This window comes from Phoxinus phoxinus (assembly GCF_949152265.1).
Source record: "Phoxinus phoxinus genome assembly, chromosome: 22".
In the NCBI taxonomy this organism is placed as follows: domain Eukaryota; kingdom Metazoa; phylum Chordata; class Actinopteri; order Cypriniformes; family Leuciscidae; genus Phoxinus; species Phoxinus phoxinus.
Window position 1 is genome coordinate 11994367 of NC_136897.1, and position 22375 is coordinate 12016741.

At 38.3% G+C, this 22375-nt stretch overlaps 3 protein-coding genes across 7 annotated transcripts in view; 1 reads left to right on the plus strand and 2 right to left on the minus strand.

The window, feature by feature from the left end:
- Positions 1–1420, plus strand: part of elovl1b (ELOVL fatty acid elongase 1b) — a 35745-nt gene extending 34325 nt beyond the window's left edge. For both annotated transcript variants that reach the window (XM_079598505.1, XM_079598506.1), the window contains one exon: positions 590–1420. In XM_079598505.1, the coding sequence (XP_079454631.1) occupies positions 590–931 (342 nt within the window). In that variant the 3' untranslated portion in view covers positions 932–1420. The remainder of the gene's footprint in view (positions 1–589) is intronic.
- On the minus strand, positions 1408–17531 carry zfyve9b (zinc finger, FYVE domain containing 9b). Of its 2 annotated transcripts, none has more exons than XM_079598496.1 (16): positions 17395–17531; positions 14832–15411; positions 14658–14757; positions 14443–14576; positions 13417–13531; positions 11111–11233; positions 10698–10853; positions 10377–10604; positions 8269–8351; positions 8061–8165; positions 7662–7812; positions 6181–6261; positions 5880–6042; positions 5685–5790; positions 4055–4231; positions 1408–3654 (listed from the first exon to the last, which is right to left on the minus strand). In XM_079598496.1, the coding sequence occupies exons 2-16, from the start codon at positions 15303–15305 to the stop codon at positions 3493–3495; spliced, it is 2358 nt and encodes a 785-aa protein (XP_079454622.1). In that variant the 5' UTR covers positions 15306–15411; positions 17395–17531; the 3' UTR covers positions 1408–3492. The 2 variants fall into 2 exon arrangements, with proteins under 2 accessions (XP_079454622.1, XP_079454623.1); XM_079598497.1 differs by lacking the exon at positions 17395–17531 and adding an exon at positions 17042–17074 and having other exon boundaries at positions 1415–3654.
- A 982-nt stretch (positions 17532–18513) lies between these two features.
- btf3l4 (basic transcription factor 3-like 4) lies at positions 18514–21710 on the minus strand. Of its 3 annotated transcripts, none has more exons than XM_079596512.1 (6): positions 21602–21710; positions 19583–19644; positions 19366–19479; positions 19079–19280; positions 18933–18992; positions 18514–18850 (listed from the first exon to the last, which is right to left on the minus strand). In XM_079596512.1, exons 2-6 carry the CDS (start codon positions 19634–19636, stop codon positions 18804–18806), a joined length of 477 nt encoding a protein of 158 aa, XP_079452638.1. In that variant the 5' UTR covers positions 19637–19644; positions 21602–21710; the 3' UTR covers positions 18514–18803. The 3 variants fall into 3 exon arrangements, with proteins under 3 accessions (XP_079452638.1, XP_079452636.1, XP_079452637.1); XM_079596510.1 differs by having other exon boundaries at positions 19583–19641; positions 21602–21658; XM_079596511.1 differs by having other exon boundaries at positions 19583–19641; positions 21155–21618.
- Positions 21711–22375: the final 665 nt, after the last annotated feature.

Genomic DNA, 22375 nt, shown 5'->3' on the forward strand with positions numbered 1-22375 from the left:
TTTGAAGAATGTCAGTAACCAAACAGTTGATGGACCCAATTGACTTAAAAAATACTATGGACGTCAATAGGGCGCATCTACTGTTTCGTTACTGACATTCTTCAAAATATCTTTTGTTTAGCAGAAGAAATTAATTCATATAGGTTTGGAACAATGACGAAATGACGACATTTTTCATTTGAGTAAAATAAACCTTTCAATTTTAGAATGACAGTTTCCGCCGCAGAATAAAACATTTTAAAAGATAAATGTGACTTTTTTTCTTGCAGTTTATTTTTCACAATTCTGAGAAAAGTCGTCAGAATTGTGAGATATGAAGTCAGAACCGCGAGTTATAAAGTCAGAATTGCAATTCTGACTTTTCCCAGAAATGTGAGATGTTAACTCACAATTGTGAGAAAAAAAGTCAGAATTGTGAGATTAAAAAGTCGCATTCTATGGTGGAACAAGCTTTCATAACTCTGAACTAGTGTTGTTTAGAAAGAGCTGCATTAATATTACAAATGTATTTTTGTTTTCCACAAACTATCCCTTTAAAGATGTCTTCAAACTATACCAAAAACTCAGACTTCCTTACTCTTCTCAACAGGTTCAGTTTGTGTTGGTGTCTCTTCATGTGACCCAGTGGTACTTCATGAAGAGCTGCGACTACCAGGTGCCTCTATTCATTCACCTCATCTGGATGTACGGGACCTTCTTCTTCGTGCTATTCTCGAACTTCTGGTACCAGGCGTACGTGAAGGGCAGGAGGCTACCGAAGAACACCCAACAACAGCTCACCAAGAACGGCAAGGCTAATGGATCTAGCAAAGTGGCCAACGGCTCATCGGCAGTTTCGAACGGCCATGGCGTACATTCAAACGGCCAGAGCAACGGGAAGAAACACCAAGAGAATGGAAGCACTCTCAACGGCAAGATGAAGAATGCCTGAGAGGCTGAGCTCAGGAGGAGAAGACCCAAAACGGATGACCAGGAGAACCTGCAGAATGGCACTATGGAGTCCAGAGTGTTTTGGGACCTTTAATTTTCAAATCTTGCTTTTTTTTGTACTTTAAATAAGTGTGTACTTTAAATAAGTACATGGGGATATGAATGCCTTTAACCCCATTTGTATATTTTTTGTCATAAATTAATCTAAAGAATAATTATTGAGCAAAATGTATGAAGAGAAGAGGAAAGGAAGAGTACTGACTTGATGCATCCTTCGCTGATGTTGCTCAACAGAACGAATTCACAGATGGCCAGATCTGTGTGTTTTTCATACTCCCCCCAATAGCAGACACTGTACAGTCAACATCAGTAAACTTGAATTACATCTGTAAATAGTTTTACCGTATGAACTAACGGGATTGATACGTTACGTTAAATATTGTTACTATTGAAATAAATACAAGAAATAAATCATTTCCATTTTAAAATACACAGTTATCTGTTTATTTCATGTAAGTTATGCTGTTCAATGGCACATTGTAGTTCCTCCTCGAATAAAATCAGAGCAGGTCAAAGGAATTTGACCTACAATTCCAGCTGACATTCCCACATGGTATTTGGCATCTCCAATGCAAATGATTGACATATTAAAATACTTTTTGTATAACATTTTTTCATCTACAAGAATGCAGGTGTTCGCTCGCGCGTTTTAGGATTCATCAGCCATTCGGTTGGCTTCCATCGGATGTGGTTGATAAAGAAATGCAGTGTGTGCATGCCGCACTTCTTCATAATCTGCATTTGTCATCTCGAGTATGTGCAGCATGTTGGATGTAAACAAAAAGTCCATTCAGTTCCTGAAAAGCAACAGAGGAAGACCAGATGATCAAGCGTCCTACGCCGTGTGTGCGCGAGGGAGAAGAGAAGGTCGTGTAGGAACAAATGACTTCAAGCTCACAGTGCACGAGAGTTTGTGCGTATAGTTTGCGCTCCTGTTTATCCAAGCTTCGCCTTTGTTTGGCTAAATTCCTTCCGTCTTTTTCCCCCCAGCAGGTGTGCGTTAATGTAGGGCAGAGTTCAGGGCGCTCCTCTCGGCAAGCTGGGAGAACAGGGCGTTTACATTGGATTTGTACAGTGACTCAGAAGGATGTCATCCTCATGCCTATCTCGGGAAGAACCACCGAGATTCGTCATAGCTACAATGAATTCTACATGTGGAAGACTGGAGATTCAGGAAAAGAAGAAACCAAGTCTCTCCAATATCAGGTCATGCTAATAAAAGTCATTTGCTCAAGAATCATGTTTTATGTCGCACTTTGGTCCTCATTTACCAGAATCTGGCCTTGGGTTTCAATTTTTTTTTTCTCTGACCAAGCCGAGGTCTCTAGGAGGAGTCCAGACTACAGAATAAACTACAGACAGCTACTTCGATTTGTCACAGATGATCCGTTGGTGATAACTAGAGGTCGACCGACAATAGGTTTTGCTGATTACCCATAACTAAGAAATCAATGTTGAAAAGAAACTTAAATTTTAGTTTGTTCTTTGCTCATCTTTTTTTTTTATCAGTTGAATGAATGCGAATAATATCTTTTACCAATATAATTACTGACTGGTTGAAGTCAGTACTGTTAGTACTGAAGTTAATAAAGTTGCAATTATTAGTAAAAAAAAGTCACAAGCGTGAGATGTGAATTTGCAATTTAGATATTATTGCAATTATTCGAAAGTCACAACTACAAGAAAGTTGCTACTGTGAGATATAAAGTCACGATAAAGACAAATAGTTGCAATAATGAGATATGAGGTCGCAGTTACTTTTTACCATGAATAGAAAGTCACAATTATGAAAAATGGTCACCATAGAAAGCTGCGATTACATGAAATATAGTCGCACACGTAAGCTATAAAGTTACAATTACAAGAAAGCAGCAACATCACAAGACAAAGATGCAAAAGCGTGATACGAGGCCGCAATTACGAGAAATTAAGTACATTTAATGGAATAAAAAGTTGCAATTATGAGAAATATTCACAATAGTGAGACATGAAGCTGCAATTACAAGAAAATAAGTCGCACGTGTGAGAAGTCGTCGCAGTTGTGAGATATAGTTACTATTGAGATAAAGTCGCAACTGTGAGAGTCACAATTAAGAGAATTTTGCAATAAGTTGTAATAACCAGATATAAGGATGTGATAACGAGAAATAAAGTAGCAGTTACATTTGAACCTTGTGGCGCCTAATGAAATATCAGTGTTCATTTTTGCCATTATATGATCATTCCAAGTCAAGAGCCGTTACTGGAGTCGATCAATCAGCAAAAACGGTATGTCAGTCGACCTCTAGTGATGACTGAGAAATGTTAGCCGTTTTTAAAGCCATTTGATGTTGTAACCCCCAACCTTTTCACAGTGAGCAGTGGGCTATTGAATAAACTACTAAAATAAGCTGCCCCATGGGGACATCTACAACATTCCACTCTCAAATTATACTGAACTCAAAGGTTATGCTCATGAGGATTCTGGGAGTGTTGGCACATGTGACAGTGGGTGGTCCGTCTCTATGACGTATCCTCCAGAATATAGAAGATGAGCTCTAGCTGGCAGGCGGCGAGACCCTGGTACTGAGAGTTGCTCTGCACCACGGACATTAATGATTGGTTAAGACAGTCCTGGTACGGTGCTGGAAGGCGCTGACCGTTACCGCCTGCCAAAAACTCCATCTGAAAGATTAAAGAAGAAAAAAAAAGTGAAGATAACAGATTAAGAACCCCATAGATCTAATCAAATACAGCACTATTAAAATAAAGCAGGACACTGGGGAGAATGTCAGATACGTAATACTCACATGCTACACTCCTGACCTGCCCTTACACAATACTGAACTACAGTCATTAAAACAGCTCAAAGTGTACATGCTGAATCTATGATTAAATATAAGATTTAAAAAATTGTATGCTGAAAGGAACAATAAAATTGGTAGTCTTAAAATTGAAGAATGAAGGCAGAAAATCTGTAAATATAAATGATTATCAACAATAACTAATTTAGTGTAAAAAACAAATACGGTAATCAAATAATCGTTTGGCATCACAGCTGTGGACATTATTCTCTCTCTCTCACCTTCTGGCCATCCAGAATTACTCTCAGTGCCAGTTTGGTCATGCCGTCCTCCTTCAGCAAACAGAGAGACTGGCACAGTGCCAAGCAGAACGCCCGTGCAAGACGTTCTGACAGACGGTTGTGGCTGGTGTGGTTATTAAGACCATTTGGATGTTGGTCTTTCAGCAAGTAAAACACCTGTGACATCAAAACATGAATTAGCCCATTGTTAAAAGTGGTTCTCAAAAGCATTTTCGGGGGATTCAATCTGGGAATTCAATCGCATTCAGATAAAACCACTAATATGCAGCAAGCTCTTAGTCCATAACTATAAATGAAAATAAAGGGCTATTGACATTATTTTGTTAGGAAGATTTTGTTTACCGGTATATATAATGGTTATATTCAGGGCTTGACATTAACTTTCTTGCTCAACAGCCGCTGGGGCTAGTGGTTTTCCAAAGATCCAAAGAATTTTCAGCCACAATTTTGACATCGATGCCATGGGGAAAAACTGCCATATAGATATTTAATTTGACAGCAGATATATTAAGCTGCTGTCACTTTAAGACCTGATGCACGGACACATTATACTGTTTTATATAGCCAATATAGTGTCTTTATGGGCACTCACTTTGGGTGTGAACACAAAATCTGCGGAGAGGAGGAAAATTATGCTCAATACGCGCAATCCCACGCCGAAATTCAATATTCATCCGGAGCAAATGAAACGAGTGCGTAAAGGGTAAAAAGTTTCAGATTTTGCAGTATCGATATGTATAGAAAAATCTTTATTTTTGAAAACACTAGATTGCACTTAGTTTATTACTTCAATGCCTTTTTGAAAGACTGCAATTGAAAAATGTATATTATATAAAATTCAACCTGCCAACCTGCCAAAGCCAACCTTACCGCTGAAAGCCCTGGTTATATTAATAAAAAAACAAACAAGCAAACAAACAAACAAATACATAGAAACAAAATATTATCCATTGCAGATTTTAATTAGTCACAGTATAAAATGGGTCACGGACGTCTGACCGACAGACTAAACTGAGGAAATGAAACAAGATTTCCATGTGAAAAAGGGCAGAGCCCCAGAGCGCACATACTCATTATGTACTCGCCACAGACTAATGGCAGCTTCGACAAGCTGTTTCAAACTCCTGAAACAAACTCCAAACAAACTTTGTTTTGGCCTGATTTTGTTCAAAATCACATCACACCAGTTTGTTCTTCGATTTCGCTTGCGCCTTTAAGGTGTTTTGAGCCCGGTTCTGTCAACACTGCATTGGCTCCCTGTTAAACATCGCATATTTTTTAAAATCTTGCTAATTACTAAATGTTTTAGTTCCCTAGTACTTGAGCGAGCTCTTAGCGCTGACGAAAGTCCTTCACGCCTATTGCGATCTCAAAATTCTGGCCAGTTGACAATACCTAGAATATCAAAATCACTTTACCTATTTAGCACTAAAACTCTGGAATGGTCTTCCTAACACACTCTGTCAGTATACGGTAATGTTACAGAAGGAACGCATGAACAGAAACGTTGAAATACGTATTCTGTTTGGAGCGAACCAATTGATTTTTCAAGCCCAAACACAAACAGTCCACAAGTTACACTCTGTGCATAAACATGTCCAGTGTTTACCTCTGTCCAGCGTATGAGCTTCCCATTGGCTTTGTATTCTAAGCGCTGATGGGTCTTGATGTTTGTGAGAGATTCCATAGACTTCCCATCAATGGGGCTGATAATGCTGTGAGATACAGGACAGAATAAGTGGCAACTAGTAGGCTACTGATTTAAACTTAATCTACTATATATATTTATCATATTTTTTCTAACCCTTTATTAAAGCGTGGCTCTTCATCCTGCCACTGAATGTGCACATATTCCTGCCTCTCTGCTGGGTGGAGTTTTCCACAGGTGACTGTGAAGTCTCTCATGTCCCGTAGAGATCTGCGTAACTCGCCCATGGTCTCCATGGTTACCTGCACCATCAAGCCATCTGTAATAAGCAGACGCGTGAAATCTTAGCACAGCTAAACTTCTAGACATACACATTCAAGTAAGATAAACATAGATAGAAAGGCAATAACTGTTGAAGTGGGAAACATGAAACAATAGGAATGAACAAATCTTTAACCTTCTACAATGCTGGACTTGGCCAAGTACCCTGACGAAGGTTTGAGCGCTCCACTGAACACAAAAAAACACGAGCCAGTGACTGAAAGGTGAACAGAAACAAAGATTTAAATTCAGTGAGAGAATTCCAGTCAACACAGAAAACAACAAACGACTGAACACTTTCAAAGTGAACGCGCTTTCCAAGACTGTCAGACAGCGCCCTCAAGTGAGCGTTTGAGGAAAGACGCTAATGTATCAGTCCTTATGCAGTTTTCATGTGTACATTCACAAACGTTATAGCGTTTTCTCTTTTGTTTGGGTCATATTAAATAATGTGATAATATTAAATCCTTTATAAAGAGATTTTTACACTACATTTTAGTGAATGTATGAAGTTCACACCTCCTGTGTCCTAGCTGAGTACCACAGGTATAGTCCATCATATTGCCCATTCAGACGGAAATGGTTTCTAACGGGGAAGTAAGGTCATTTCAACATTTACAGTGGCTAGTCTGTCATTTTAGTCCTGCCCTGTTTTTCTCCCACCACCCGTGAAACAATTCCCTGCCAAACAACTACACACACAAAGGTTTCATTGTAATTTAATTGCCGTCTGAATCTCAAGACGGCATCGATCCAAAAGTCGTTTTGTAAATCCTTTTTGACCACTGCCAAGCACCGTACAGGGTCTGCTGTGGTGATGCACACACATTTCAAATATGGAGCCTTTCATTATTCTGGAAACTTTTGAAATGGTCCATTATTATAGTATGCAATGCATTTTTTGAATATTTACTATATTATATACTTTTATATAAATTAGGGCATTTTACTAGTCGAACAAATACCCAGGTCAAATGTTTAGCTAGAGTTTGCATTAACTAATTTCTAGTAAAGCTAATTTCTTCTTTTTAAATGACATCCATAATTTTGAGAGATAAAATGTAAGGGAGAAATCCATTGAAAATACAGCATGTAAATTTTCCTGTTTTAAAAGAGAGTACCGGTATTTCAATTTAAATTATTTTACTATTAATAAATTAAATAGAAATGTATTAATTGTCCAAGCAATAACATTTTGTTTACAGCTGACAATCATGTGACTGACCAAGTGAGCAGTGCATTCCCGGGTTCGTAGGATGATATTTGCTCCTTCACAAGAATAAATCGCCATCTGAAGATACGTTCACGCCATGATGTAATTACCGTAATCGCGAGATTCACGTCCTTGTAGAAACCGTAATTACAAGTTGATGACAAACAATTACCGTCTGAATAGGGCTTAAGGACATATTCCACAAAGTCTGTAAAACCACATCATTTAAAACTTCTTTTTGTGAAATGATTTGCTTGAAAAACTTTCTTTCAAATAAATGCCACTAGGTTTGATAACATTTGTACAGCTGTAGGTGCAAAAAGTGTCCAGATGCTTTTAAAAAGAGCCAACAGACATTCCAGTAGTGTCTAAGCTCACGCCGGTGTTGGGGTGTTCTCGCTCACCTCTGCGGGGTTGGCTGTGAATGCTGATGGCCTGGGTCTGGTACTGTCCATCTGCCGTCTGCACGCAAATGAGATGAGAGTCGGCCTGCTCATTAAAGCAGGCGCCCAGGGCCAGCACTCTTTCATTAGACTTATTCAGAGCCTTCAGCAGCTAAAACACCAGCAGAGACGGAGACAAGACACACATTATCCTCCTGAGAAATGAAGAAATGACTACTGAGGAATTATCACCTCAGGTTTGCTTATCTATTGGACATCATTTATATGACAATCCTTCTGATACTCCAATATATTCTGACATTTAGTAAATAGCATGCTATTACCATCTACTGTCTTTGGACATGATACCATGGTACTCCTGATGCATTTTCTATTTTGAGCAGTTCATGGTTATGATACCTCTGGATGACGTGTTTTAGGGATTCTTATACAGGTGCTTCTAGCCTCTAGATCAACCACGAGCCCCGGCACCGTCGGCAGCGTGTAACGGTAAAAACGGAAATCCTTTGAAAGTCAAAAGAGAACAAAAAACACATTTAAAGACGCCACACAAACTACATAAGCTGTGTGACAGGATATAGTAAATGAAACTGGTCATAAGTCTCACCACTAAGAGCCTCATGATACTGTTGTTGACGGGTCCGAAGAGAGGCTCTCTGAAGCGCACACTGAACAAGGGACAGGGATAAACTACAGGACAGCAGAACAAACAAACCACTCAGTTAGTGTACTTCCTGAGGTCAGGGGTCATTCAAATGATGCATTCAGAGGGTGCTTCTCAATATCCCTCCTCGTCTCCTCTGTCCTCTATCCTATGACCCGGAAACCGATCGAGCTCAGCCATCTTGAAGGACATCTCAATTCTCTAATAACCAAACTTCAACAACATATGGGCAGATCTTTTGAGCGCTGCTGATGACGTTATGAACTGACGCTCGAGTGATCAAGTATTCCAATGTATAAATAAGCTTTCCTTCGATTCCTCCGTCCCCGCATCTTTTCCTTGCAGCCTTCCCTCGCATCCTACAGGGGGTGGAGACACGAGGAAAGGAAGCGAGGAAAGGAAACAAGGAAAGGAAACAAGGATGCACAAATAAGAATTGAGAAGCACCCAGAGATTATGAATGATATTAGAGATTTTAAGATCGTAGAGACTAACGCTGCATCTCAATTAGCATATTATCCACCCAAAACCGACTTTTTGGGACTTTAGCTTCACCGTATCCCCCAGAGTTAGATAAGTCCTTACATACCCTTCTAATCTCCGTGCGTGCCGTAACTCTGTCTGACGCACCCTTACGCTAGCCTAGCTTAGCACAAAGACTGGAGGTGAACGGCTCCAGCTAGCATATTGCTCCCAATAAGTGACAAAATAACGCCAACATTTTCCTATTTACATGTTGTGATTTGTATAGTCACAGCGTGTCCAAATAACAAGGTCACATGAGACACAGCCATCTCCTGACCGTATACATACTGGGAACTATATTCTCAGAAGGCGAAGCACTGCTACTTCTGCGGAGTGATTTGCTCGCATCACCAGAGAAGCCCCGTGGTGAGGAGCAGAGAGTTCATGGTGTTGCGCTAATCACTCCGCCCAAGTAGCAGTGCTTCGCCTTCAGAGAATATAGTTCCCAGTATGTATACGGTCAGGAGATGGCTGTGTCTCATGTGATTTTGTTATTTGGACACGCTGTTACTATACAAATCATAACATGTAAATAGGAAAATGTTGGCGTTATTTTGTCACTTATTGGGAGCAGTACGCTAGCTGGAGCCGTTTACCTCCAGTCTTTGTGCTAAGCTAGGCTAGCGGTGGGTAGGCTAGCGGTGGGTGCGTCAGACAGAGTTACGGCACGCACGGAGATGAAAAGGGTATGTATGGACTTATCTAACTCTGGGGGATACGTGAATAAGCTAAAGTCCCCAAAAGTCTGCGTGTTCCTTTAAATAAGTAGCTACCTCAAATCATAGTACACCACCATTCAAAAGTTTGGGGTCGATATTTATCAAAACCTTTTTTTAAAAGAAGTCTTGTGTTCATCAAGGCTGCATTTATTTGATCCAAAATACAAAAACTTTAACTTTTTTATGTTGATATATTTTAAAATGCGATTTATTCCTGTGATGGCAAAGCTGAATTTACAGCATCTTTACTCCAGTCTTCAGTGTCACTTGATCCTTCAGAAATCATTATATTATGCTGATTTGGTGCTCAAAAACATTTCTTATTATTATTATCACTATTATCAGTTGTGCTGCTTCATATTTTGTTTCAGAATTCAGTGATGAATAGAAACTTCAAAAGAACAGCATTTATTTGAAATAGAAATCTTTGCTAACATTATAAATGTCTTTCATCAAAACGTTTCATTAATTGAATGCATCTTTGCTGAATAAAAGTGTAATTTCTTTTTTTATATAAAATCTTACTGATCCCAACATTTTGAACAAGACTGGAGTAATGGCTGGTGAAAATTCAGCTTTGCCATCACAGGAATAAATGACATTTTAAAATACATTCAAATTGAAAAAAGTTATTTATAATCATATTAATAATACTTTTAATAATATTACTCTTTTTGTTGTTGTTTTTATCAAATAAATGCAGTTTTAGTTAGACTTCTTTCAAAAACAGTAAAAATATATATATTACCCAGAGCAAATGTTTGAACACCAGTGTATATATTCATCTTATTTTGAGAGTTTTCTTACATCTGTATTCTGCTCCTAAACGCAGCATGAGTCTCAGTGGAAAGGCTTTGGCCCATGGAGCCTCGGCACGGAGCATGAGGAGTCCGAACAGGAAGGGCGGCACAGGTAACGGCAGGCCCTCCAAAGACTGGAATGTCGGACGCACGTAAAGAAAGCCTGCATGCTCGTTATTACCCAGGAACCCCCGGGATACCAAAGAGTGGCTTAGGTGATTCAAAAGCTTTCCTGCTGCTTGGAGAAACAGCAAAATCAAGATTTAGCAAGTCATTGCTAATGTTTGATTAAGTTTTATGGTCGAGTAACATCTGATACAAGTGTCACCTGTCTGGGCATCCCAGTAGATCTGAATGAAATGATTGAAAATATCCGTTGGGAATCTTTTCTCCTCAGGCAAACACTGCAGTAAAATGACCACCTCTGGCTGTCCAACAGCATGCATACCCTTCGACATAACACACCAGCACCGGCGGTTCACATCTACAGGAACACAAAAACACCACAGAGATCCACATGAATACACCAGCATATTGTTATCAGATGTACAGAACATGCACACGCAGCCTGAGACCAGACGGACACACACACACACACACACGTTTGGAAACGACTGACTACACAGACTAGAACAGCTTCGATCACGATATAATATACCATACCGATTCACACAGGTTCCACATGTCAAATCACCAAAAGCATAAATCCATCAAGTGTGGAGTGAGACATTGGGAACATACAGCTGACAATCTTCACCACGGCCAGCAGGTTGGCGTTGAGCACAAAGACAAGAGGCTCTGCGAGACCCCTCTCCAACTCCTCTAAGAGTGACGACTCTGTCCTCTTCTCCTCTAGAGTATAGTCTGCAGAGAAAACACAAGCACCAGCCTCCAAAACCTCAAAATCACTCACAAACATTCATTGATAATTCACAAGTAAGTTTCACAAGTAAGCTTGTGGAAAATAATTTTGTTCCACAAAAGAAAGTAATGAGGGTTTGGAAAATGTAGGACTTCCCTCAATACTAAAGGTTTTTCTAGTCAACTAGTAGTCACTCATTTAAGGCCCTGTCCCAAATGGCGCACTTGATGTGGACTTTCGGTCTCGTGGACTTAAATTGCGCGTGCTCGCTGAGTCTACGAGTCCGTAGGCCGTCCCATTCATCACTTTAACGCTCTGAAGTGTGCTCAGCAGCGCCCCCTTTGTACCCTTGAAGCGGTCTTCCGCGAAGCCCGCATAGATGCAGGCTTCACGCACTTTAACTACCCAGGAATCCTTGCGAATTTGCGAAAGGCCAATCAGACAACGAATGGGAGGAGCTTTCGCTCACGTTAACATGGATGAGAAGAAAATATTTAAGTGTAAATATCATTATGGTTTTTATGACCTATGTGTACATTTTACCAGTTATTACCTAGTTTATACAAACATTATGGTCATCAACCAGTGGTTGATATCTCAAACATAAATATATATTTATATTTTATAAACATAAATAGCTTGCTGAATAATAGGCTACGATCGCATTATGATTCATTAAATAAATATAACCGAATGTCAGGGCTTTACTGAGTCATATATAAATGTAGAAATATAATATTTAAACAACAACCGGACCGTCTTCCTATTTCCGGCGTGACGATCGAGTCTGTCCCAAAAATACCTCTCAATGCGCCCTCGTGGACTCGCGCCAAGGGCCCTTTAGGTCTGCACTACATGACGTCAGCAAAGTGTGGACTCTGAGGAAGTCCACAAGTCCGGAGTGTGCCATTTGGGACAAGGCCTAAGAGATAACATCTGCGACTTGGTTATTCCATCCATACCCGCTCACTCTCTCCGCTCTGCTGGCTCGCTCTCTCTCTCTCTCTCTCTCTCTCTCTCTCTCTCTCTCTCTCTCTGTGTAAATTAAAAACATGGATGGGGGGGGGGGTTGGTTCCTATAATGCGCCTAAGTTATGGAACTCATTACCTGCATCTATTAGGAATGCTGCTTCTGTGGATTGTTTTAAGAAACTTTATAAGAATGCATCTTTTTAGTCAAGTTTAACATATTTAATTTATTACTGTATGTTTTGATATGCATTTTTTTCTCCTTATATGATTTATTTTGTTCTGTACATGCCTAATAATAGCAGCGCACATTTAATTAGGTTGACGTTAGAGCAATCGGGCAAGTTACTTTAAGCCATGTACAAATGATAAGCCATATTTGCGGTTAAATATGCTAATTACATACTGTAATTACCAAAAGAACCTACCGTTAACGATCTGTCCCTCAAGGACTGCATAACTTCGCCACAAGGTTTGTTTTTCTGCAACTAACCGACTAATAAAATATTCGGTCAACTAAGCCTCTTCTAGTCGAATATCGATTAGTCTAATATTAGGGGGCAGCCCTAGGAAAATGCTTTTCATTTGGGGGTGAATTATCCCTTTAAACGGGACATATCATGAAAATCGGACTTGTTACGTGTTTAAGTGCTATAATAGGGCCCCTTGTGCATCTACTAACCCTGAAAACATGAAAAGTGACAACCCAGCGACTTTGTTTTGGTAAGCCTTTCTCTGCAAGCATTTCAAAACTTCGATCTGATTTCACTCCCCTTTTGACGTATATTATTATAATATTACCGCCCATTAATCTGCACGTTTCCACCCACAGCGCCGCCAATTTGGATTACGCAAGCGACAACAGTGTAACCAGTTCTAACGCGATGGCAAAAGTTCGAGCAAAGCATGTAAACTGTTCTGTCGTTGGCTGCACAGAACACTATTTCACCAAAAAATGTCACAGCTGTCTTATAAAGACCTCAGGGAACTGTGTCATTCGAGTTTGAGATTGCTGGAGTTTCCGAAGCTCGTGTAAAGGATCGGCCGTCTTCTGAATGAAGCCGGGAAGCAGCAGCTCATTTGCATTTAAAGGGACAGTGCGATTTAGGTCACACCCTAAAATCTTGTGAAAAGGGGCATAAGATGTCACCTTTAAGCCTTATTTAAGCTAGAGCTAAAGTCTTTATTAGCAGTGAGTGTGTGGACACATTCATACCTCCTTTGACCCCTGTTGATGTCAGAATAGGGGGAAGGTCCTTTGGTGGAGTGGGTTTTGTGGAGTTGCCATTAAGACCTCTGACTTCATCTCCTGCTCTAATGTCAGTCACTTCCTACAGCAAATAAAATAAATAAATAAATACAACTATACATAAAATAACTGTGCTATGAGTTAGAAAAGCTTTTTTCTAAAGTTTATTTCAAGATATATATAAAACAAAAATATTTCAAATAAAACAAAATATCCTCTATATGATGTCCTTATAAGGAGTGTTGGGTGTAACTCATTACTAATGACTTACTGTAATTTAATTTCCCCTTGAAAAAGTAAAGGATGGCATTCCTCTTCAATTTTCTGTCATTTAATTACAGTGACTTCTAATGTAATTGCACTAAATACTGTATATATTCTAGAACAATTCTATATAAAACAATAGTGGATTTAACATCAGTGTAACATCTAATGTTAAAACGTATGTTTTTAATGTAACATTGTCCCTTTAAAAACTTTGGTCAGTTCAAGAATCATTTGTGCAATTTTATATAATATATTTAAAATAATTAAAAGAGCAGTTTGAGGTCTACCCTTGTATTGTTTAACTGGTTGAGGTTAATTATGGGATTTAGAAAATAATTAGTATTAAGTAATGCAATACTTTTTAGAGAGAGTAATTAGTACAGTAATCTAATTATACTGAAGATGTGCTTAATGACTTTTTTAGAGTAACTTCCCAGACACTAATAATAAGAGTGTTTAAAGTTGCTTTGCAAAATGGAAGAGAAAACAAAATAATATTAAATATGAATTAAATATTACTATTAAAATAATAATCTCAACAAAATTATTATAAATTATTAGTCTTTTTAAAGATACTGAACAAAGATTACAGGGATGAAGGAATTATATTATAAATAAGAATAAAATAAAAGTCTAAATAGGGCCATTGTAAGAGTATTTTGAAAAAGTTACTTAAAAAAAATTAAAAGGAATAAATAAAACAAGCAGAAAGATCTCCTGTCATACCGCCTGAGCGAGCTCAGTCCTCTGTGTGTGAGACACACTCCTGTGAACGGGAGAGCTGTTGGCACTTCTACTCTCAGACTGGGGAAGGAGATTATCTGCAAACCAAACCTTCTTTTGGTCCTTGCGAAGAGTCCCTGGTAAAATGACATCATTACAACACAGTAATTAATGTGTAATAACAGTACATAAGTAGCGGAATCCACCACGACACTCACGGTTATTCAAAGTTGAATGACAGGTGACACAGACTCGCCCCTCTTTCCCACCGAGATGAGTCAACTTAAATCTCAGGTCACAGCAAACCACACAAAAAACCTGCAAACCAAACAGACTTTTCATGTTTTGAAGGTAAACGACATTTTGGTCACCGAATCGCATGCATCTCTCACCTTCCCACATGCTCTGCAGTGGTGACGTCTTTTGGTGAAGGAGAATTTGGATCCACATTTCATGCATGCTGGTGCTTGAGAATCAGGGACCCACTGAGGGGCCGTAGTGCCCAGGGAACTGCAGCGCTGCACAGGCAGAGCACCTAGAGAACCCTTCCTCCCAGCAGACTCCGCGTTCTTAGAGCCAGACACCATCCCACCGCTCTTCTTACGGTCCTGGCACGATTCCAGCACAGAGTCTGAGGGCTCCGTGCTCTCAGTGTCCTCCACAGGGGACGATGGGAGTCCCAGCACAGCCTCCAGGTGCTCCTGCTCATTCTCTGCCCGCTCTTTCTCTTCAATGACAGAGTCCTCTTTCAGACCAGGCCTCAGCTTGCGCTCGTCTAGCAGAGACTCGCTGGAGTCCTTGAGGGTGGAGTAGCCGAAACGCCTCTCGCCCCACACAGACAGAGTGGCGGTCACTGCTTGCCTCATAGTCTCAGTGGAGGGAGCTCAACGCGAGAGGGTTGCTGATCATATTTTAGCCCACCCCGCGCTTTGTTTTATCCTCAAACCATCACGACATGGCCTGCACAAAGTCCTGCCAAAAGATGAGTCAGATGTATTAATTCCCAGCAGGTCAGTGGATTTGTCAGGACTGCTTGGCCTATTTTAACCCTAACATATTGTATTTACAAGTTTCTTTTAAATTATCAACATGATCAAAACGTTGCTAAAATACCAGTTATACACAATCTACTGCAAGCCTTCTGTTTGACCAATATATTTGTAAAGCAAGTAAAAGGCCTTTTAGTATATTAGTAAAAATGTCCACCTTCAGGTCGTGGTACACATCTTTTTGCTGTGAAATCGTTAAAGATTTTTATAAAGTAAACATAAGAATGACTTTTATATTGGTGGAAATATTTTTAAATATACATATATATATTGTACGTATTACAAGCCCCCACAATAAAAACGACAGACCTTTGATCATGACTAAGCATTTAAATATCATCTTACAAATATTATTTTTGCTCAATTCGGCCTCTGAATAAAATGGTGTTTTTTCCTTTCCGGTCATGAGCTTTATACAAGTTTTTACAGTGAAATCTTTTTTTTTTTTTTTTCATCCTCCCTTTATCTATATGATCAACTTTATTATCTATAGTATACTTTATCTATACTATATGAGCCATAAAAGCTTGATGTATCTATATAATACTAAAAAAAGAAAAGAAACTATTTTATTTTAATAATTTTTTAAAGATTGTATCTAAAGGTTCAATAAACTCTTCCATTTAAAAACAAAGATTTTTCTAAATTATATTTAATATGCCAGGCATTACGTGGTTAAAATATAAAAAGGGATCACTTATTGTATTAAAGTCATGATGAAACATAACAAGTAGCGATCTTTTCTTCCATATAGTGACGTACAGCCAAGTATAATAGATTTATTTTTAAACTTAATTTTTTTAACAGCTTTTCCTTTTTAGTAGCCTACACAGAGGAAAAATAACTAAATAAAGAAGAAAAAAATGACATGAGGTCGTAAGTGTAACGGATTGAGAGAGAAAAAATTAGAATGGGGATTTTCATTTGTTCTTGATTGGATTTTGAGATATTGGTGTTGTTTTCACCGGATGATCCAGTTGTAAAATTTGGATTACAATTTACATGGTCACTTTTTTATTTTAAGATAAAACATATGCACAGATGAATGGTTGGTTTACAATTGGGTCTATAACATGCATTTGGAAAACAGACCAGGCTTTGAACGGTGCTCTGCATTTAATGCTGTGCCACTGTCTCAGACACAGATCCTGCATCACTATTTCACAGTGAGGATTTGCTGAGTGGGCAGAATGACTCGTCTGCATGGGTGTATGCAGATACATATTCACAACGATGCATTTTAACACTCAATCCAGACACCAACACATTTCAATGTGTATTCAATATACGAATTCACAGACATAAATAAAACAAACGCTGCAAAAAAGTGCTGAGCAGCATTGCTTTCTGATTTAGAGCCAGTTTGTCGCCTCACCCCGAACTACACTACCAGCAACGCGACGCGACACACAAGAACGCGTCGCGCGTTTGCAGTTATGAGCGCGTTCAAGTCTGCACGTCGCACTAAAGTGTCAAAACAACATTATAGTTATGTAATCTCCGTCTAATGTGAAATTGTTTTCTAAAAAGTTAGTGTATATAGCATCTGTTACCGCATGAATGACTGAATGTGCGTTTGGTAATTCTCTCAGCACTGCATTGCAGACAAGCCGCCGCAACCGCATCTTCACGCCTTTGACACACGGTGCAGCAGTAATTCAGAATCTCTTCTGGTTAGCAAACATGTGTTCATGGCTGATGCACATCACTCTCGCCTGTAGATGCTGGTGAGTGACTACAGCAATGCGACACAGTACCGTCAACAAGAGCCAATTACCACATCCTCACTTAGTCATCATCAGCTCAGAATAAAACCCCGAAAACTCCCTCAGAAATTATAGAGATTGTGTAGCGCTCGATACTGATACATCTAATGAATAAACAACCAATGTATGCAAGTATTTACCAGGATCTCTGCATCCCATCGCCACCTCAGTGAGCTGTTGACTTGTGCTCGCCATCAGATGTCTGTCTGCGCGAGGCTGGCGGCGCTCGAGATGAACGCGCGTTCACAGGGGCGTCGCAATCACTTGAGAAGTCAAGACGTGCACACTGACGAGTTTTCTCTTTTTCTTAATTATTAATATTGCCCATCTTGCTTTACTTGGGTAGACGATAGAATATATAGCCAATGACATGTACAGCTAGGTCTCATAGCAGATATTATTTTATTAATATATTACCAACCTTAAAGGTGCGGTCACATTGGGGAAATGTCGCAGGCAAGTCACAGAAAAGAAAAGTCACTTTCACACCAGCTTTCTGATCATCACCTTTTTTTCCGGATTTTTTTTTTCCCTTTTTCTACGATTCCTTTTGAACTGGATCATGCGCCCGCGAAAATTCGGCGAGCATCGGTGTGGACGTATTCAGTTCACCATTCATGTTCTGATAATTGCAAATTAATAAACAAGTAAAGCCTGTAAGTAAACAATGTTAATTGGTTAACAGAAATGTTTTTTTTCAGGAAATAGTACATCTATGTTTCTCATAGCCTATTCTTAAATGAATTAAAAATTAGAAAATATCCTACATTTACAGTCAGTCAGAAAACTGAAATAGAAATCCAAGCAATCTGGAATTTCTCAAGAGGGAGAAATATTTCCACACAGATTTTGCATCGGGTTGGTGTCACAACTTCTCTGCGTTTACCAAGAGAAATTTGCTTGGTTTCAAAATTACTTATTGTCATCTCTAAACTATTTTTCCTTTACAGTAGCCTATCACCGGAAGTAGCAGCTGCGGCGGATATCAGCATTTGCCACTTTAACCATCTTTATTCTCAGTTTTGGATTTTGCAAATACATATAATAAATATTTGCAGTTTCCACTTGATTGTCATGTTGTGAGCATAAAAACATGACAATTTTTACTAAAATTATTAATTGTACAACACCATTTTAGCCAAAAGTAGCAGCGATAGTGTTTTGGCATGACCTGTTTATCAATTTAAAGGGAAAAATAATATTACTAATGTCAAATCTCTTCAAGCTTCTATAAGAAAACCAAAGCACCATATAGAAAAGGTTATTTATGAGTATTATTTTTATTTAATTAACAGAAAAAAAATAATTAAGACACAACCGTCAAAACTAGCATTTCAACTAGCATTGTGGTTAAGATTTATAACCATGTAACCATCAGTCTTACAGTATAAATGCAGGAGAAAGGTCAGGGATGGATCTGGAACAGCCAATTCATGATATAAAAGTCTCTGGTTTCACTGGATAGTGTTGAAATGATATGTCTGTCACTCTAATTTAAAAATACTGCAGGAGACTTTGTCCTGAACAGGAGTTACTGAAGGTCCAATGATCAGTTTGCCTCATTCTTTGAAGCCTCGTCGAAGTTCTCTACAAGATCTGTGAAGAGAGAATACAATGACTGAAATCAGCATCTTACCATTTACCGCTTGATCAAAAGAAACACTTCAAAACTTCATACCTGGGACATCATCATCTTCTTCATCGATATCTTCTGCTTTCGGAGCTTTGTTGTCGAGAACTTGAAGTGTAACAACAAAACAACAACGTCAGTGCCTACACTAAACTGTAAATTCACCCATATTTCAAAAGCACCTCTTTACTCACCCTGTCTGGGGAACTGCTCGGCGAGTTTGCGCAGACTCGTGAGACTGTCAGCGCCGAGCTGGCTGAGGATTCCTGGGAGCATTTCCGTGAGCTGTTTGGTCTCTGCGTGGCCCGTGATGGCGAACGTATTGGCAGACAGAGACGCCTGCACTTTGGGGTTATTGAAGTGAATGACTGTGCCGTCATCTTTAATCATATTCACCTGTAAAAACAAGATCAAATTCTCAATGTTCTCTGAACAGGACTGAATGAGATCAGTGAAGAAAAGTGGAGAACTACTGCTCTACCTCTTCAATGCCAGCTATGTTATTGACAGCAAGCTTTTTTAATGAACTCTGGAGTTTCTTGTCATCAGCTGTTGCTGTTCTGTGCACCACCTTCTTCTTCCTGCGTGCAGTGCCCTATAGAAAACAAATCAAGACTGATTAAGAAAAAAATAACAGCAACCCCATAATAAATGTCCAAAATCATTAATGTTCAGGTTTTATTGATAATACTTCTTACCTTGCCCCCTATCCGGACCTGGGCTTGAAGTTTAGCCAATTTCTCTTGATTCATACTGACTTCTGAAACAAACAGATGCTTCATATTTATATATATATGTAAACTTTTCCAAAGTATTAACAAAAAGTTTTATACGCTTAAAGTTATAACTTTTTACACCATAACCCTTTCCGCCGAATAATTACCATACAAATGTTAATATAACAATAATAGTAAATAAATTAAAATACAAAATAGGTAAATAAACTTTAAGACAATGTACACATTTACAAATTAACATAATATCCTCCTAAGAAAAAAATAAATTAAAATACATAGGCTAATACAAATCTGACATATTCATGGTCTATACATAAAATATTATGAGTATATAAAATCAAGCACAACACAGGTGATTATCCTTAAATCAATCAGTCTCAACAAATGTAGTTATAATGATCAATTAAGGGAGAGTCTTTATCTTCTGAAAATATGTAATCATGGGTTTCCAAGTCCTATAAAAGTTTTGGACAGATCCTTTCATTAAATATTTAATTCTCTCTCATTTTAAATATGACTCAAGGTCACACATCCACATTGAAGCTTTAGACGGGTTTGTTGACTTCCAACAAACAGATGCTTCATTGTTCAAAATATATATAATATAAAAAAATTGTCAGTAATCACTTTAATCGTTTCCATTAATTGATTTCATTAAGTTATTAACTTAAAATATTAAGTCATGGAAATTTCCATGAGATTACACTTTTATGATTTGCCATTTTTAATGCGCTTTTTGAAATTATCATGTGCTATAGTTTAAAAAGAATATAAGATGGAGAAATTATAGTCAAATGCTTTTGTCTTTTTTCGCAAATGTTTGTGCTCCCCTGCCCTGAGAAATTTAGTTTGCTCCCAGATGTATTGCATTCCCCAAATAAATTGTGCCTTAACTCGCAAAACACATCTTTGCAAGCTTCTTTATAAGCAAACACATTCTTTGTTAATGTGAAAGCAAATTTTCTTGGGGGATCACAAACACTTTCCATGAAAACGCAAAAGTTTTACAGGCAAACATTTGTGTAACCTTCATACCACAATTGTTTGAGTGTTTTTAAACATGATTAAAAGTGCAGAAATCTGTCTAATTGTTTTATTAGAAAAATAGATATTTATTAGCTATTTGTTTTTGTTTCTTTGGTGGTGGTCTAATGATGATAGCCATTTAGCCTGCAGGCGAAATCCAAACTAAACATTCAGTCATTTATACTTTTTTTGGGCAAAATTCATACTTAACACATCACCTTGTATTTTAGTAGTAAATTACAACAACTAAACATTTTGGTAAATGTCCAGTGATGTAAATGGACGATAGATTTTTCATTTTATAGCGAAAGGTGGATGGATCTTATAGCATTTACTACATTTTATATATATATATATATATATATATATATATATAAACTATCAGACCTTTTCATTTCATTATCTAAAAGATAACAAATTAATATAATAAGTACAACATTTTACAAATGGCACGCAACACAAAGATAAACTAAACATAAAGCTCCACATTGTAACAAACTAACTTACACAAACACACATTATATTGTGAAACTAATGTTACTCTTCCTTTCAGAGTTGCAGAGTCAACTGTCCTTCCAGAGAGAATTGCTGCCGATAAGCCTGTCAGGAAGCTACAAAGCCCTTAGTTGAGATGGGAAAATTACGGCATGCATTGAGACAGTTCATCGCGTTTAAACACGCTTACTCGTCGGTCCGAGGAATATTCCAGGCTTCTCTATCTTTAATATTGTCTCTGTCCCTCACACATGACGTGATGGCATACGCAGTGATGGAGAATAAAGACAAAACCTGACGGTGCATAATCTGAGTGAGTGCACCACTCCACCATAACACACATGCACACACACCTCAATCACACGGCATTGAGCGACTTCAACACATATAACGCTTACAACGAAGACATTGTGGTTGTAATACATTTAAAGTAAACGCAGAACGGTGTTCATTACTGACCTGATAAACTCAGCTGCTCAGAGAAGCATGCGTTGAATGAGCAGGGCGGAAGTGGTCAGACTAAAAAAGACGTCACGTTGTTTTTGTTGTTGTAATGGCGAACAGCGGTGATGCTGCCGCCTGGCGGCTCGGGCTTAAATAATGGAAACGTGAAGCTAAAACATGCATGAACTTGTTAAATGCATGGTAATTGAAAGTTTAAATGTAGACATATGCGGAAATATTCCACGCAACGCCCAATAAACTGCATGCCTTTTATTAAAAAAAATTAAACTAATAATAATAAAAGTATACATGCAGGAGTGTGGTTTAGGGGAGACTAAAAATAATCAGTTTTGAATAAAGCGAACTATTTAAAGTAACAAAAAACATTGTATTGTATTTCTTTAAGGACTTTACATGATTTAGCACAATAACAATTGCCATGTGTGTGTTTTTCTGTACTGCACTCTTAATAACAGTAAATCACTAGGCTACTAGCTATTGCCATCCACCTATTGTATATGAATTTTGGGATATCACATAAAAAACGATGGATGGAAACGCCAAGATGCGCATCAATTCTACAAATGTGCACACAAAATTTGTATGAATTGAGGCAGACAATGTTTTATTCGACATGCGTATAAACTATGATGGAGTCATATTCACCACAAATCCCTCAATGTGAAATAAAAAAAAAAATCATATGCTTTTGTCTTAACAGGGGATGTGATTTATTTCATCATGGTTGATAATATTTTTAATGAACGGTTATAACTGCCCTTAACCCTA